Source organism: Oncorhynchus kisutch, linkage group LG22, assembly GCF_002021735.2.
Source record: "Oncorhynchus kisutch isolate 150728-3 linkage group LG22, Okis_V2, whole genome shotgun sequence".
In the NCBI taxonomy this organism is placed as follows: Eukaryota; Metazoa; Chordata; class Actinopteri; order Salmoniformes; family Salmonidae; genus Oncorhynchus; species Oncorhynchus kisutch.
In genome coordinates, this window is record NC_034195.2 from 25091818 (window position 1) to 25109812 (window position 17995).

At 44.1% G+C, this 17995-nt stretch overlaps 1 protein-coding gene and 1 non-coding gene across 10 annotated transcripts in view; both read right to left on the bottom strand.

Moving 5' to 3' along the window:
- The window catches only part of LOC109867140 (rho family-interacting cell polarization regulator 1-like), an 81089-nt gene that overhangs the window by 31678 nt on the left and 31416 nt on the right, over positions 1-17995 (bottom strand). For 4 of the 9 annotated variants that reach the window (XM_031801726.1, XM_031801732.1, XM_031801727.1 and 1 more), the window contains exons 2-9: positions 9379-9502; positions 5107-5256; positions 4918-4996; positions 4788-4811; positions 4558-4611; positions 1542-1691; positions 1276-1339; positions 1100-1143 (exon numbers count right to left, since the gene is read on the bottom strand). In XM_031801726.1, the coding sequence (XP_031657586.1) occupies positions 1100-1143; positions 1276-1339; positions 1542-1691; positions 4558-4611; positions 4788-4811; positions 4918-4996; positions 5107-5256; positions 9379-9476 (663 nt within the window). In that variant the 5' untranslated portion in view covers positions 9477-9502. Of the gene's footprint in view, positions 1-1099; positions 1144-1275; positions 1340-1541; positions 1692-4557; positions 4612-4787; positions 4812-4917; positions 4997-5106; positions 5257-9378; positions 9503-17510; positions 17692-17995 lie in introns of those variants that run through there. The other 5 variants (XM_031801723.1, XM_031801724.1, XM_031801729.1 and 2 more) reach the window with 5 other exon arrangements.
- Positions 3035-3149, bottom strand: LOC116356417 (U5 spliceosomal RNA). The gene has a single exon (XR_004204913.1). It is a non-coding gene; the product is annotated as a U5 spliceosomal RNA (small nuclear RNA).

Here is a 17995-nt window from a genome sequence, read left to right on the forward strand (position 1 = left end):
TCATTGATTGGACTCCAGGTTAGCTGACTCCTGACTCCAATTATCTTTTGGAGAAGTCATTAACCTAGGGGTTCACCTACTTTTTCAACCTACACTGTGAATGTTTAAACTCTGTATTCAATATAGACAAGAAAAATACAATAATTTGTGTGTTATTAGTTTAGGCACACTATGTTTGTCTATTGTTGTGACAGATGAAGACCAGATCAAATCTGATACCAATTTATGCAGAAATCCAGGAAATTCCAAAGGGTTCACATACTTTTTCTTGCCACTGTAGCTCCCATGCCAATTTCACATTTTTCTAAACTAATATCAGTGTAACTCGGAAATATGAGGTTATTTCAGAATGAAAGTTAACTGGCTAGCGCATCATACTTTGTAACATTATGTTAGCTAGCTACCCCAGTTAGATAATGTGTTTACACTTAAATGTGTCGGCATGCTTTTTAATTTTTTAAATTTATTTAACTAGGCAAGTCAGTTAAGAACAAATTCTTATTATCAATGACGGCCTAGGAACAGTGGGTTAACTGGGCTCCTGAGTGGCACAGTGGTCTAAGGCACTGCATCTCAGTGCTAGAGGCGTCACTACAGACCCTTGTTCAATTCCAGGCTGTATCACAACCGACCATGACTAGGAGTCCCATAGGGCGGCGCACAATTTGCCCAGCATTGTCCGGGTAAGGGTTTGGCCAGGGTCGGCCGTCATTGTAAATAAGAATTTGTTCTTAACTGACTTGCCTAGTTAAATAAAGGTTCCATTTTAAAAAGCTTGTTGCGTTCTCCCTGGTGTACTAGTTCTAAATAATATAATCTGTTCAAAACAGTGGCAGCTTATGCAGCAGAGGGTGTTCGGTTTTTGACATGCAAATGTGAAATACGTGCATTTACAAGGTTGTTCAAATGCACAGATAGCTTTATATACTGTCTAAAAGACAACACCAAGCTCCTCACTCCCCTGGTATTCAGCCAATCAGCAACCGCCACTGGTAGCATATCCACTCCCTCCAACAGCAATTTATTGTCTAAGGCTTAGCCTTAGAGGAATGATGATGCTGGGGCAGCCATGCTAGAGTGGAGAGAGAGAGAAACTCACCTCATATGTGTCTCCAGCACACAGCCGTGCGAACCCTGCTAGACCTGCAACACAAACAAAAAGGTTCAAGGCCTCATACAAACACTAACAACTCAACAGTGTGATTGAAATAGACCAACACAGTCTGGAGTCACAACAGACAGGAAAGAGGAAGGAGTTGGCTAAAATGAACATACCCTTCATTTTCACATGGAACTCTCCCAGCTGGTTTTCCAGCTCGCTCTCCAACATGCACATGTTCTGCAAAGAGTGAACGTTAAGCAAAGACATCAGGCAGTCAAAACTACAAACATAGTACAAATATCAGAACACATATTCTTAGTCAGGTTACCCTGCAGTCTTTGACATCCATTTTAGGACACTTACTATCCACAGCTCCCTGCCCATCTTAACCTGTTCCCCATCCCTTCCTTCCACCACAGTCCCCTCTCACACCCCTCACCTCTGTGTACTCTTTGTAGCCCTTGTTGGCCTCAGACAGGCTCTCTCTGGCCTCGCGGCTGCCCTGGGAGTCTGTGTAGGCCTTCACCATTTTATTGGCACCATCCCTCAGCCGGCGCTGCATACAGTAGGCCTCATACAGCTCGTCAACCTGAGGAGGACAAAACACAGTTATTCATGGTTCATTTAAATTTGTCCCTTACAGTGGTTATACAATTACTGTATATCCACTGTATATTATAGTTTTGTTGTTTATTTTATTCACCAACCATTCAAGAATACACCCTAAAGCTCTCTTCATAAATCATTTTCAATAATAGTAATCCATTTAGTTCTACGGTCCATTTCCATCATCATGGAACCCTTATGCATGTAATTGCACCATAATCCTTCCCTTGGTTCTTGACAATTTCACGACCTCTGAAAAAAGTGTGTCTGTAAAATGAAGACGCAACTGCAATGCAGTGGAAGTCCAGATGGGGACATTCCACTGGCCTCACAAACACAAATATAAACATAAGTTAGAAACTATGCGTCCTGTTGGCCACCTTATTGCTCTACGACTTCCTCACACATCTCATATGTACTGTATATATCAACATTTTATTGATCCGCCAGCAGATTTGGGGCGGCAGCTGTTGAACTGTAAGCTGCTACGGGAGACAGGAAACAGTTAAAGCACTTAGGCAATACAATACAACAATACACACATTCCTACTCACTCCCTGTGACAAATGCTGACAATCTCAGAAAGATACAGTACAACCACCGACACACAGAAACAAACACTGTCTGCATGTCCCATCAAATAACATTGTAGCAGACTCTCATAGATTAAACTTGCATTCACCTTGTCAAAAACATCACACATTATTTTCAGGTCACAGGAGAAGTGTGGTATTGTGTGTTTTGACTTTGTCCTGGTTTTCTGAATCAGTGCACATCGCTTTCAGCTCGGTGCCTCATTCACTAAAAGATGCCCACTGTCTCCCCACTTTCAGACACCCTGATTCACCAAAGTGAGTGACCCAGCATGTCAGGCCCACTGACTGTGTGGATCCCACTGAGCTGCTGCCAACCCGCCAGCCTGAATGAATTAGTAAACAATCACCATGAGAGCTCCATTCACTAGAGTAGAGTCTTTGGGAAATGTTTTATGAGTGAGTGAGGGTTCATCGCCATCTTTTATATTCTTCGGTCACATTCCCTCCATTTGGTGATGATCACAGAGGCCTGTAGTGCACCTGACGTGGTCCACTTAACAACACAACATTACTCTATACCTGCCTTCCTGATGACCCTCTCTGAACACTGTCTCAACATGTTGGTTTGAAGACTATCCTCTCATTAACATGATGGCGTAGCAGTCAGACGTATTTGTCCTTCATCTTGTCGTGTCCCATGTATATATATTTTTCTATATTTTTCTTTGCATATATTTTTCTAAACCCTTACTTCAAAATACTCTCCTGCAACCCGCCTCACCCAATGTGGTGTGGACCTGCTTTTTCGCTAACATATTTTTCTTTGAACTAATCAGTGTTCCTCTCCCTGGAAGTCTTTAGTAAAAGGCAAAAGGCTTGTGCGTAATGAAGAGAAACCAGAGTCATTATGGGGTATTGTGTGTAGATTGACGAGGAAAAAAATAATTTAAACACATTTTAGAATAAGGCTGTAACGTAAAAAATTTGGAAAAAGTCAAAGGGTCTGAATACTTTACGAATGCACTGTAGGTGAAACGACTATCGGAAAATTCCCATATTTAACAAGATATGACTGCAGACACCCAGCAGGGTTGGTTTTCCCATTCCCTAAATTCTTCTCCATTGATGTGATGATGAAAGCAGAAGTGCTCCCCTGCGTAGCTGACTGGGTGCAGTGGGGGAAGAAACCAAATCCTGGCGCACCAAAGAAGTGTTAAGGGAAGCCAGTTGAGTCACTCCTATCAAATCGCATTGACAGCATACGTCAATGACAGAATCAACTTGAATTGTTGCATCTCGTTGTGTTGTGTCCTCTGGTGGCTAACTAGCTAAAATGGCCCCTTTCCTAAATTACCCATGGATGGAGAAAAGGAATTGGACTTGTGGTTTTACTTAATTCTCTGTACTGGCCAATGATTTTAACGGCGACAGACAGCTCAAGGAACCTTCAGAATAAAAACTAATCAATGGCGTTTCCTTCTGGAGGGGCAATCAGCCTAACTCAGTCGCCAGGAAGAGGAAGGGCAGGTCAACAACTGGTTAAGTTTACGTTCAAATAAATACATTTAAAAAACCTCTGCTCTCCTTATCCAGGTGATGGGCTGTGACATTTGACTGCTAGGAGGTCAGAGGCTCCCAAAGGCAAACCCCGCTTGTAAAACACAAACTAGTCAAACGTCAAACATCAAACAGGTAGGAGGAGGAAAATAAGGAAGAGGAAGAAGACGGAGGTGTTCCTGTGCTGCGGCAGCTGTGTCGGGTTAGCAGCCTTGCCAGTGTCCTGCTCTCTCAGGAGGGTTAAAACGCTCAGAAAACAATCCAGGAATGTGAGATTAGCCTGAGGCCATCCCCTGCCAGTTAACCACGCCCAGCCATACTGTGTGTGCATGTGTGATGAAGCTCAGTTGCACCAACACAAACACAGGGCTGGTTTTGAAAACTAGAAAGCAGCACTCACTCATAAGTACAGTGACTAAGCCAAAAGCTGCTGGACCTTACCCCTGGACTGCGACCTGTCAGGTACTCACCCACATAATCACTGTTAGAGGCCCTGTCTGTCTGCAAGGCCTGCTGTAGTGTGTGGGTGGCTACTGACATACTCTGAGTGGTCAGATGTAATCAAATGAAAACCTAACATTACTGGTTTCATTTCACATAGCTTACATAACTTTAACACACCTTTTCACATCTATTCCTATCTGACACACCCATGAAAAATTACTTCTACAAGCACACAGTTTATTTACCAGTCACACTATTGTTTCCCCATTTTCTTTCTCTCACACACACACACACCACACACACACGACTCACCTTGCTTAGATGGAACTCAAGCCGTCGCATGAACCTCTCATTCACTTTTACTTGCTGTTGGAAGAAACTCAAAATTATGCTAACCTTCATTCTCAAAGTAAAATAAATGGATAGAATGTAATTTGGGACCAATGGATAGCCATCTGATTGTTTTGGTGAAAGCTCATATGATTACTGTGTGCTACTGTGCAATGGAGTGGGTGAAAAATAAAAGACAGGGTCAAACTCACCTTATCCAGCTCATAGAGAAACCCCTGAAGAGGAACAAGATCACATTATTATACTGTCCAGTAAAATCCATTGCCAGATCAAGTGAGCATATACCATTTTAAGGCAGATTCAAGCCATGGTGGTACCTACCAGGCGAGAGTTCCTCTTGGACTCCCTCATCTGTTGGCTCAGGCTGTCCAGCTCCATCTGGTGCACCTGCAGGTAAGACCTGAGACGTACATGGCATGTCAATTTCCTGTATGTCTGAGCAGGCATGCATGACAGTAACGTATTGTGAAAAAGTGCTTTCTGTCTCTGTGTGTGTGTGTGTGCGCTCACTGCAGGCCTCTCTTCAGAGCCTCATAGACTTCGTCTAGCCTCTCAGGCTGGGGCACCTTGGGCGGTGGTGATTTAGCAGAGAGGGTGAACATCCTGCTGACTCTGGAGGGCTTCCTGGTGACCCCCAGGGTGCTGAACGCTGATAGATTTCTAAAACATAAACAATACTTTTTACTAATGGCAAGACTGAAAATGCAGCACTGCAATCACTGACTGTTGGTGAATTAATGGAATCAATGTTATTTAAACATGACATGGAGATAAGTCTCATTCATACAGAACAGGCCAAAGACATGTTGAGGTCTCCTCACTAGCAAGGACACTGATGGAGTATCCCATCTCCAACACACCCTTCCAAAGCATATTCTATTGCAACTTGTGTTAAGCAAAGATTTGCACAGTCAGGGGTAATGATAACATTCTGAGTTAAAATAATAAGTTACACTTGATAAAATCCAACAGGTAATCAATGTAAGTCAAGACTCCTCTTTCACAGATGACAGGCCAGTCAATGGGCTACGGAAGAGAAATGCATTAGTCTGTCTAGCCTGCTCATAATCTCTTCATCTTTGAAAAAAACTCACGCAAGATATTATCTTATAAGACTCAACACATCTTTCACTCCCTCATCCAGACATAAAACTAATAACCATGAAGTGAATCATAACTACTGCTTCATGTTAATGCATTCCTTACAACTGTAGACAGCGTAATTAATATCTCTATTTTTTCAGCTAAATTCTAACTTCTAGAGATGACTAAATTTCCTCTTCCACCATCTCCTGAGGCTCTCGGTCTCTAACACAAACTTTTGTGCATGTTACTCAAGCATACCCACTCCATTCTCCTCTCTGTTCCTCCTTTCATATTCTGACCTGGTTTCTAGTAGATGGACCTTCATTAATAAATAACTAGTGCCCTTGATTTTCCTCCATTCTACCTGACAGGGAATAAAGAAAATCCCTTTGGATAGACCAAAGCTTTGCTTGTTCGATTCTACTGCACTGTTGGAGCTATGATTTTGCTACACCCACAATAACATCTGCTAAATATGTGCATGTGACAAATAAAATGTGATTTGTCATGGGATGACCAAATGCTCTCAATGTTTTGTATACTCCGTGTGTAATATATACACACACACAGGGGCAAAAAAGTATTTAGTCAGCCACCAATTGTGCAAGTTCTCCCACTTAAAAAGATGAGAGGCCTGTAATTTCCATCATAGGTACACTTCAACTATGACAGACAAAATGATTTTTTTTTTCTTCAGAAAATCACATTGTAGGATTTTTTATGAATTTATTTGCAAATTATGGTGGAAAATAAGTATTTGGTCAATAACAAAAGTTTCTCAATACTGTGTTATATACCCTTTGTTGGCATTGACAGATGTCAAACGTTTTCTGTAAGTCTTCACAAGGTTTTCACACACTGTTGCTGGTATTTTGGCCCATTCCTCCATGTAGATCTCCTCTAGAGCAGTGATGTTTTGGGGCTGTTGCTGGGCAACACGGACTTTCAACTCCCTCCAAAGATTTTCTATGGGGTTGAGATCTGGAGACTGGCTAGGCCACTCCAGGACCTTTAAATGCTTCTTACGAGGCCACTCCTTCGTTGCACGGGCGGTGTGTTTGGGATCATTGGGTCTTTCAGCATGACAGCCACGTTTCATCTTCAATGCCCTTGCTGATGGAAGGAGGTTTTCACTCAAAATCTCACGATACATGGCCCCATTCATTCTTTCCTTTACACGGATCAGTCGTCCTGGTCCCTTTGCAGAAAAACAGCCCCAAAGCATGATGTTTCCACCCCCATGCTTCACAGTAGGTATGGTGTTCTTTGGATGCAACTCAGCATTATTTGTCCTCCAAACACAACGAGTTGAGTTTTTACCAAAAAGTTCTATTTTGGTATCATCTGACCATATGACATTCTCACAATCTTCTTCTGGATCATCCAAATGCTCTCTAGCAAACTTCAGACGGGCCTGGACATGTACTGGCTTAAGCAGGGGGACACTGTCACTGCAGGATTTGAGTCCCTGGCGGCGTAGTGTGTTACTGATGGTAGGCTTTGTTACTTTGGTCCCAGCTCTCTGCAGGTCATTCACTAGGTCCCCCCGTGTGGTTCTGAGATTTTTGCTCACCGTTCTTGTGATCATTTTGACCCCACGGGGTGAGATATTGCGTGGAGCCCCAGATCGAGGGAGATTATCAGTGGTCTTTTATGTCTTCCATTTCCTAATAATTGCTCCCACAGTTGATTTCTTCAAACCAAGCTGCTTACCTATTGCAGATTCACTCTTCCCAGCCTGGTGTAGGTCTATAATTTTGTTTCTGGTGTCCTTTGACAGCTCTTTGGTCTTGCCCATAGTGGAGTTTGGAGTGTGACTGTTTGAGGTTGTGGACAGGTGTCTTTTATACTGACAAAAAGTTCAAACAGGTGCCATTCATACAGGTAACGAGTGGAGGACAGAGGAGCCTCTTAAAGAAGAAGTTACAGGTCTGTGAGAGCCAGAAATCTTGCTTGTTTGTAGGTGACCAAATACTTATTTTCAACCATAATTTGCAAATAAATTCATTAAAAATCCTACAATGTGATTTTCAGATTTCTTTCTTCTCATTTTGTCTGTCATAGTTGAAGTGTACCTATGATGAAAATTACAGGCCTCTCATCTTTTTAAGTGGGAGAACTTGCACAATTGGTGGCTGACAATACTTTTTTGCCCCACTGTATACACACACACACACAAAATTCAGAAAGTATTCAGACCCCTTCTATTTGACATTTTGTTACGTTAGACTTATTCTAAAATGGATTTAATACATTTTCTTCCTCAATCTACACACAATACCCCATAATGACAGGGGAAAAAGATGATTTTTTGTGTGTGCAAATTTATTACAAATAAAAAACAGAAATCCCTTATTTACATAAATATTCAGAACCTTTGCTATGAGACTCGAAATTGAGCTCAGGTGCATCTTGTTTCCATTGAGCATCCTTGAGATGTTTCTACAACTTGGAGTCCACCTGTTGTAAATTGAATTGATTGTACATGATTTGGAAAGACACACACCTGTCTATATAAAAAAGGTCCCACAGTTGACAGTGCATGTCAGAACAAAAACCAAGACACAGATCTGAGGAAGGGTACAAAAAATGTCTGCAGCATTTAAGGCCCACATGAACACGGTGGCCTCCATAATTCTTAAATGGAAGAAGTTTGAAACCACCAAGACTCTTCCTAAAGCTGGCCGCCCGGCCAAACTGAGCAATATGGGGAGAAGGGCCTTGGTCAGGGAGGTGACCAATAACCCGATGCTCACTCTGACAGAGCTCCACAGTTCCTCTGTGGAGCTGGGCGAACCGTCCAGAAGGACAACCATCTCTGAAGCACACCCCCAATCAGGGCTTTATGGTAGAGTGCCAGACAGAAGCCCCTCCTCAGTAAAAGGCACATGACAGCCCGCTTGGAGTTTGCCAAAAGGCACCTTAAGGACTCTCAGACCATGAGAAACAAGATTCTCTGGACTGATGAAACCAAGATTGAACTATTTGGCCTGAATGCCAAGTGGCACGTCTGCAGGAAATCTGGCACCATCCCTACGATGAAGCATGGTGGTGGCAGCATCATGTTGTGGGGATGTTGTCCGGCGGCAGGGACTGGGAGACTAGTCATGATCGAGGGAAAGATGAACGGAGAAAAGTATAGAGACATCCTTGATGAAAACCTGCTCCAGAGCGCTCTGGACCTCAGACTGGGGCGAAGGTTCACCATCCACCGACCCTAAGCACACAGCCAAGAAAACGCAGGAGTGGCTTCGGGACAGGGGTGTCTAAATGTCCTTGAGTGGCCCAGCCAGAGCCCGGACAACATTGTTGCAGAGACCTGAAAATAGCTGTGCAGCGACACTCCCCATCCAAACTGACAGAGCTTGAGAGGCTCTGTAGAGAAGAATGGGAGAAACTCCCCAAATACAGGTGTGCCCAGCTTGTAGTGTCATACCCAAGAAGACTCAAGGCTGTAATCGCTGCCAAAGGTACTTCAAAGTAAAGGGTCTGAAAACATGTAAATATAATATTTACGTTTTTTGCTTCGTCATTATGGGGTAGTGTGTGTAGATTGATGAGGAAAAATAATTACTGTTACATTACTGTTAATAAGGCTGTAACTTAACAAAATGTGGAAAAAGTCAAGGGGTCTGAATACTTTCCGAATGCTTTTTAACAGTAATGTACATTAGACCTCAGAGGGAGTGTCCTCACCTGTAGGGCTTATCGTAGGAGTTGACTCCAGCAAAGGACTGGCTCCTAGTGATGGATCTGGAAAGGACTCGGCGCGACGGGCGCATGGAAAGGGACATGGAGGACACAGCTCTGGAGGGACTCCCTGCAGAGACAAGAGAGGGAAGGCTTTAGAAGAAGTTACACAGTGACAGACAAAATGGGGCCAGTTTGGAATTTGTCCTCAGGCACTGCAGGAAAACATCAAAATGAGCAGAGCAGATTTTTTTTTACAATTGAATCCGGCTTCCATTGTTCTTTCACAGGAACTCAATTATGCCGTGAGTTTATTCTCAAAATACACATTTCTTGAGATCTTGATCGGTCTATGCACTTTATCCTTATGAATCAAGATGGACATTTTTCAAACTGTGTTCCCTAATAAGCTGCAGGGGCTCCACACATGTAACTCCCGGGGTGTAGTGGAGGAAGAAGTCAGGCGCAGGAAGCAGAGTTCAGGGTAGCGCTACTTTTAATGCACCACAACGGTGAAACAACGCCAACCCAAACAAATGCCCCAAACAAATGCCACAAACACTGGGATCTTAAACAGTCCAGCAAAATACAAACACACAGACAACCGTGACCTACAGCCGTGTACAGGCGTACACTGAAATAATCCCGCACAACCAGCAGGCGGGCCGGCTGGTAAATAAAGCCCAACCAATTAGCCTAAACTAAACACAGGTGCAACTAATAAACAGAAAGGGGGGAAAAGGGATCAGTGGCAGCTAGTAGGCTGGTGACGACGACCGCCACCCGAACAGGAAGGGGAGCCACCTTTGGTAGGAGTCGTGACAACACTCCTGGGACAAATACCAGCTCTTCACATCAAAGCATCTTATTATACTGTAAATGCAGCCCTGAAAGCTCTTGGAGAGATTATGTAAGAAAACATTTAATCTCGTGCCTTGGAGAGATGTTTATCTGTATCTCTTTTGCATGAACAGTGATATGCAGAGAGTTTGTTGTTTTTGGTTTAAAAGCACCAGCAAGTTGTCTAATTATCTGACAGATCAGTTCGTTTTAGGGTGTGGCAAATCTACAGGTTCAAATGTTCTGACATGTCAACATTCATTTTGATTATCCAACTTTCAACAAGCCATAATTTGTTATAATGCATCTGCCATAAAGCATTCAGCAACTCAAAATGTTACATGTCAAAAGGCAGTCTGACTATTTCTACTCCTGCATCCTCTGTATGCCTCCATATTCCCTCGCTCTTCCTGTGGTGCAAGGTCAAGCAGCGAGGGTACTGTGTGTCACCATTTCCACACTGGAAACAAAAGACCAGTGAAGATCAAGGGATAACAGAGACACAGTGCAGACTTCAAACACATTACTGCTGCCTGCCCACTATCTCTGTGCTCTACCACCCACGCTCTTCCTCTAGAGCTGCCTGCCCACTATCTCTGTGCTCTACCACCCACGCTCTTCCTCTAGAGCTGCCTGCCCACTATCTCTGTGCTCTACCACCCACGCTCTTCCTCTAGAGCTGCCTGCCCACTATCTCTGTGCTCTACCACCCACGCTCTTCCTCTAGAGCTGCCTGCCCACTATCTCTGTGCTCTACCACCCACACTCTTCCTCTAGAGCTGCCTGCCCACTATCTCTGTGCTCTACCACCCACGCTCTTCCTCAGAGCTGCCTGCCCACTATCTCTGTGCTCTACCACCCACGCTCTTCCTCTAGAGCTGCCTGCCCACTATCTCTGTGCACTACCACCCACGCTCTTCCTCTAGAGCTGCCTGCCCACTATCTCTGTGCACTACCACCCACGCTCTTCCTCTAGAGCTGCCTGGCCACAGCACAACATTACAACCATGTTGCACTTGTATCAAGGAAGATGGTAGTGCAGGGATGAGAGAGAGAGAAAGAGGAATAGAGAGATTTCCCCGTCTAGATAAACTGTGCGTCTCGGAGTTCATTGTGAGTAAATGAGCATTGGCGTACCAGGCCCTGACACAGGGGATTTTGTCACAGCATTAGTAACATCATCACACAGGCCCCAAACAAGGATCTTTTAGATAGGAGAAGAAGAGGGAGTGATTGAGACGAGATTAAACACACACCAAATCGCTGGGGACTCCCGCCAGGACAACAGCCCCACACAGAGGGAGACAGGCCCTATGACGTTAGGAAGCCTCAGGTGAGGCAACCTCAAAGCACAAAGATTTTAGCTTCAATACACAGACTCAGTCCTATTACACACAAATCAAATATCCATTTGAACTGTTCTCCCCAGGAGGAAGTGTAATTATTATTGTCAATGGTAACCACAGTTCTACTGAGCATTGTGGTTTTGTCAAGCACTGTTTTATTTATTTATTTTTTATTTTACCTTTATTTAACCAGGTAGGCAAGTTGAGAACAAGTTCTCATTTACAATTGCGACCTGGCCAAGATAAAGCAAAGCAGTTCGACAGATAAAACGACACAGAGTTACACATGGAGTAAAAACAAACATACAGTCAATAATGCAGTATAAACAAGTCTATATACAATGTGAGCAAATGAGGTGAGAAGGGAGGTAAAGGCAAAAAAGGCCATGATGGCAAAGTAAATACAAGTAAAATACTGGAATGGTAGTTTTGCAATGGACGAATGTGCAAAGTAGAAATAAAAAGATAATGGGGTGCAAAGGAGCAAAATAAATAAATAAATTAAAATTAAATACAGTTGGGAAAGAGGTAGTTGTTTGGGCTAAATTATAGGTGGGCTATGTACAGGTGCAGTAATCTGTGAGCTGCTCTGACAGTTGGTGCTTAAAGCTAGTGAGGGAGATAAGTGTTTCCAGTTTCAGAGATTTTTGTAGTTCGTTCCAGTCATTGGCAGCAGAGAACTGGAAGGAGAGGCAGCCAAAGAAAGAATTGGTTTTGGGGGTGACTAGAGAGATATACCTGCTGGAGCGTGTGCTACAGGTGGGAGATGCTATGGTGACCAGCGAGCTGAGATAAGGGGGGACTTTACCTAGCAGGGTCTTATAGATGACATGGAGCCAGTGGGTTTGGCGACGAGTATGAAGCGAGGGCCAGCCAACGAGAGCGTACAGGTCGCAATGGTGGGTAGTATATGGGGCTTTGGTGATAAAACGGATTGCACTGTGATAGACTGCATCCAATTTGTTGAGTAGGGTATTGGAGGCTATTTTGTAAATGACATCGCCAAAGTCGAGGATTGGTAGGATGGTCAGTTTTACAAGGGTATGTTTGGCAGCATGAGTGAAGGATGCTTTGTTGCGAAATAGGAAGCCAATTCTAGATTTAACTTTGGATTGGAGATGTTTGATATGGGTCTGGAAGGAGAGTTTACAGTCTAACCAGACACCTAAGTATTTGTAGTTGTCCACGTATTCTAAGTCAGAGCCGTCCAGAGTAGTGATGTTGGACAGGCGGGTAGGTGCAGGTAGCGATCGGTTGAAGAGCATGCATTTAGTTTTACTTGTATTTAAGAGCAATTGGAGGCCACGGAAGGAGAGTTGTATGGCATTGAAGCTTGCCTGGAGGGTTGTTAACACAGTGTCCAAAGAAGGGCCGGAAGTATACAGAATGGTGTCGTCTGCGTAGAGGTGGATCAGGGACTCACCAGCAGCAAGAGCGACCTCATTGATGTATACAGAGAAGAGAGTCGGTCCAAGAATTGAACCCTGTGGCACCCCCATAGAGACTGCCAGAGGTCCGGACAGCAGACCCTCCGATTTGACACACTGAACTCTATCAGAGAAGTAGTTGGTGAACCAGGCGAGGCAATCATTTGAGAAACCAAGGCTGTCGAGTCTGCCGATGAGGATATGGTGATTGACAGAGTCGAAAGCCTTGGCCAGATCAATGAATACGGCTGCACAGTAATGTTTCTTATCGATGGCGGTTAAGATATCGTTTAGGACCTTGAGCGTGGCTGAGGTGCACCCATGACCAGCTCTGAAACCAGATTGCATAGCAGAGAAGGTATGGTGAGATTCGAAATGGTCGGTAATCTGTTTGTTGACTTGGCTTTCGAAGACCTTAGAAAGGCACGGTAGGATAGATATAGGTCTGTAGCAGTTTGGGTCAAGAGTGTCCCCCCCTTTGAAGAGGGGGATGACCGCAGCTGCTTTCCAATCTTTGGGAATCTCAGACGACACGAAAGAGAGGTTGAACAGGCTAGTAATAGGGGTGGCAACAATTTCGGCAGATAATTTTAGAAAGAAAGGGTCCAGATTGTCTAGCCCGGCTGATTTGTAGGGGTCCAGATTTTGCAGCTCTTTCAGAACATCAGCTGAATGGATTTGGGAGAAGGAGAAATGGGGAAGGCTTGGGCGAGTTGCTGTTGGGGGTGCAGTGCTGTTGTCCGGGGTAGGAGTAGCCAGGTGGAAAGCATGGCCAGCCGTAGAAAAATGCTTATTGAAATTCTCAATTATGGTGGATTTATCAGTGGTGACAGTGTTTCCTATCTTCAGTGCAGTGGGCAGCTGGGAGGAGGTGTTCTTATTCTCCATGGACTTTACAGTGTCCCAGAACTTTTTTGAGTTAGTGTTGCAGGAAGCAAATTTCTGCTTGAAAAAGCTAGCCTTGGCTTTTCTAACTGCCTGTGTATAATGGTTTCTAGCTTCCCTGAACAGCTGCATATCACGGGGGCTGTTCGATGCTAATGCAGAACGCCATAGGATGTTTTTGTGTTGGTTAAGGGCAGTCAGGTCTGGGGAGAACCAAGGGCTATATCTGTTCCTGGTTCTAAATTTCTTGAATGGGGCATGTTTATTTAAGATGGTTAGGAAGGCATTTTTAAAAAATATCCAGGCATCCTCTACTGACGGGATGAGATCAATATCCTTCCAGGATACCCCGGCCAGGTCGATTAGAAAGGCCTGCTCGCAGAAGTGTTTCAGGGAGCGTTTTACAGTGATGAGTGGAGGTCGTTTGACCGCTGACCCATTACGGATGCAGGCAATGAGGCAGTGATCGCTGAGATCTTGGTTGAAGACAGCAGAGGTGTATTTAGAGGGGAAGTTGGTTAGGATGATATCTATGAGGGTGCCCGTGTTTAAGGTTTTGGGGAGGTACCTGGTAGGTTCATTGATTATTTGTGTGAGATTGAGGGCATCAAGTTTAGATTGTAGGATGGCTGGGGTGTTAAGCATGTTCCAGTTTAGGTCGCCTAGCAGCACGAACTCTGAAGATAGATGGGGGGCAATCAGTTCACATATGGTGTCCAGAGCACAGCTGGGGGCAGAGGGTGGTCTATAGCAGGCGGCAACGGTGAGAGACTTGTTTTTAGAGAGGTGGATTTTTAAAAGTAGAAGTTCAAATTGTTTGGGTACAGACCTGGATAGTAGGACAGAACTCTGCAGGCTATCTTTGCAGTAAATTGCAACACCGCCCCCTTTGGCAGTTCTATCTTGTCTGAAAATGTTGTAGTTTGGAATTAAAACTTCAGAATTTTTGGTGGTCTTCCTAAGCCAGGATTCAGACACAGCTAGAACATCCGGGTTGGCAGAGTGTGCTAAAGCAGTGAATAGAACAAACTTAGGGAGGAGGCTTCTAATGTTAACATGCATGAAACCAAGGCTATTACGGTTACAGAAGTCGTCAAAAGAGAGCGCCTGGGGAATAGGAGTGGAGCTAGGCACTGCAGGGCCTGGATTCACCTCTACATCGCCAGAGGAACATAGGAGGAGTAGAATAAGGGTACGGCTAAAAGCTATGAGAATTGGTCGTCTAGAACGTCTGAAACATAGAGTAAAAGGAGGTTTCTGGGGGCGATAAAATAGCATCAAGGTATAATGTACAGACAAATGTATGGTAGGATGTGAATACAGTGGAGGTAAACCTAGGTATTGAGTGATGAAGAGAGAGATATTGTCTCTAGAAACATCGTTGAAACCAGGAGATGTCATTGCATGTGTGGGTGGTGGAACTAATAGGTTGGATAAGGTATAGTGAGCAGGACTAGAGGCTCTACAGTGAAATAAGCCAATAAACACTAACCAGAACAGAAATGGACAAGACATATTGACATTAAGGATAGGCATGCTTAGTCGAGTGATCAAAAGGGTCCGGTGAGTGGAGAGGTTGGTTGGTGATTTAGACAGCTAGCCAGGGCATCGGTAGCAAGCTAGCATAGGATGGAGGTCTGTTAGCCACCCCTTACGTTCCGTCAGTAGATTAGTGGGGTTCCGTGTGGTAGAGGGGATTAATCCAAATCACACAACAACAACAAAAATAAAAACAATAGATATAGTTATAGAGGCCCAAGAAGAAAAGATAATAATAATAATTTAAAAAAATAATATTTTTTTTTTAAAATAATAATAAAAAATTGTCCGATTGTCTATTCAGATAGCAGCCGGTAAGACAGCTAACGGTTAGCAGGCCGCAGATGGGCGTTCAGGTAACGTCGCGACGGAGGAGCCGGCCGAATAACTCCTTCGGGTAGATAACGTCGGCAGTCCAGTTGTGAAGGCCCGGTGGGGCTCCGCGAAGGCAGTAAAACGGGTCCGGATAGGTGACTGCAGCCCAGGTGTGATTGATGGAACTCAGGAGTGATTGACGGAGCTTGCTAGCTCCGGAATAATTGATGTTTGCTCCGGAATCGACGAAGGCCGATGGTCACACGGATAGCAGCTAGCTAGCTGTGAGATCCGGGTATGAATGTCCAGGGACATGGAGAGAAAAATTGGTCCGGTATGTTCCGTTCCGAGCCGCGCTGCGCCGTACAGAACTGGCGATAGATTTTCGAGCTAAAGGATAGCTGATGACCACAAACCGTGGTTAGCTGAATATTAACGATTTGCCAGTAAAGGAGCTAACTAGCTTCTGAACTAGCTTCTGAACTAGCTTCTGGATTAGCTTCTGGCTAGTTTCAGGCTAGCTTCTTGGAGTTTCTGGCTAGCTTCTTGGAGGATTACAGATCTGAGGTAAATAATACTTTTTTATAAATATACATTGGTGAGGCGGGTTGCAGGAGAGTGTTTTGAAGATGAGTTGATGGAAAATAAAAATAAAATGTATGTGAAAAAGTTGTAAATATATATATATATACAGGACACGACAAGACGAGGACAAAAGACGTCTGAACTGCTATGCCACCTTGGAGAAGACTGTTAGTTTGATCGGTGTTGTCTTGTTTGGTCAGCAGCCGTAATATGAGTTCCTTAGATACAGAGATGCATTCAGGCCCTTAGGAAGGAAGTCAAGGTTTATTTTGAACTTGTGGTAGACAGGAAACAGCAGTCACAGCTACAAATGCCTCACGTCATAAAACACAGAACTGAGCTGGCCAGCTACGCTCAATACAATTCACTACATCCAATTGAGTCCCCATAGCCCAACACTCATTCCCTACAGTAGCATTTCATCTACATCCATATCACTCAGCAAAACCCATCCAAGGAGAAGGGGCTGTGAGTGTGAAATCTATAGAGAGACGAGGGAGAGGTCCTACAGCTCGAAACAGAACTACAGTAAATATCATATGTAAAATTAATATTTCACTCAATTCAGTGATTTTCACATGGAAGATGTAGGTAAAGTTAAAAGTGAAGGTAAAGTTAAAAGCTAAAGTCTGCCTGGTGAAAAATGTATATTTAATCACATACTGATCCCTGGTAAGATGATTTCCCTGATAAGTCAATTAGAGGCCTTTTACAATCAATCAGTCAACTGTACTACTGCAAACAGCTCAGACTCACAAACAAACCCAGAGACACCCAGCTGCCAAACCCAAGGCAGAGGAAATGGTGACATTCTACAGGAAGTCTGAAATCGGAAACTCTAAAAAGGAGGATGGTTGAGGAAAACAAAACTCTAGAACAGGCCAGAGACTGAGATAAAGCTCTCTGCCTGGAATATTGACTGAACCCATTTTCTTTTCCTTCAATACGGACAGAGACCGAAAGAGGCAAAACAAGCTAAATAAAATGCAAAAAGGGGATCATGGAGCGTGAGGGATGGACAGACTAATACATAGTTGCACCTCTTCACCATAAACTGGTAATTATATTTGGCATATGATAGTTTCTGTGCCATATACAGTACATTTGAGGAACCACTAGTATTTCTTTACACACAAATCATATACTGTGCCAAAACATATTTAAGTATACGCCTTTGCAGCTGGTAGTACACGGCACTTACTGCACACGCACATCTTCAAGAGGATCCTTCTCATCATGGGCATCACGTAGTAAACAGGACACAGGTAAGCGACACATTATCCTTTCTTCACTCAGCCTTGGATGAATACCTTGCTGCACCGCCACCCACACGCAGTGCACCGAGTCAACCATCCCAACAATACACCCAGCCCGTCCTGCCTGGTTCCTACCTGTCCCAGAAGAGGATAGGTCAGCCTGGGAATAAACAGCGAGATCACACGATGGGGAAATCTATTGAGCATAACAAACATAAAACCAGGAGAGTCGTATGCCACAACTACAGGCTTCCATCGGGTTCCATGATGAGTGTGGTGTTGCTGGACAGGGTGTGAAGCCCATAGACATGGTTACACCCATTGTTCTGCTGCCTGGCTGGCCCCGTTCCTGAACAGTTCTAGAAGGGGGAAAAAAAAAGCACACAGGGGCCACCCACTCCATCATACCCACTCTGATCCACCCTCAGCA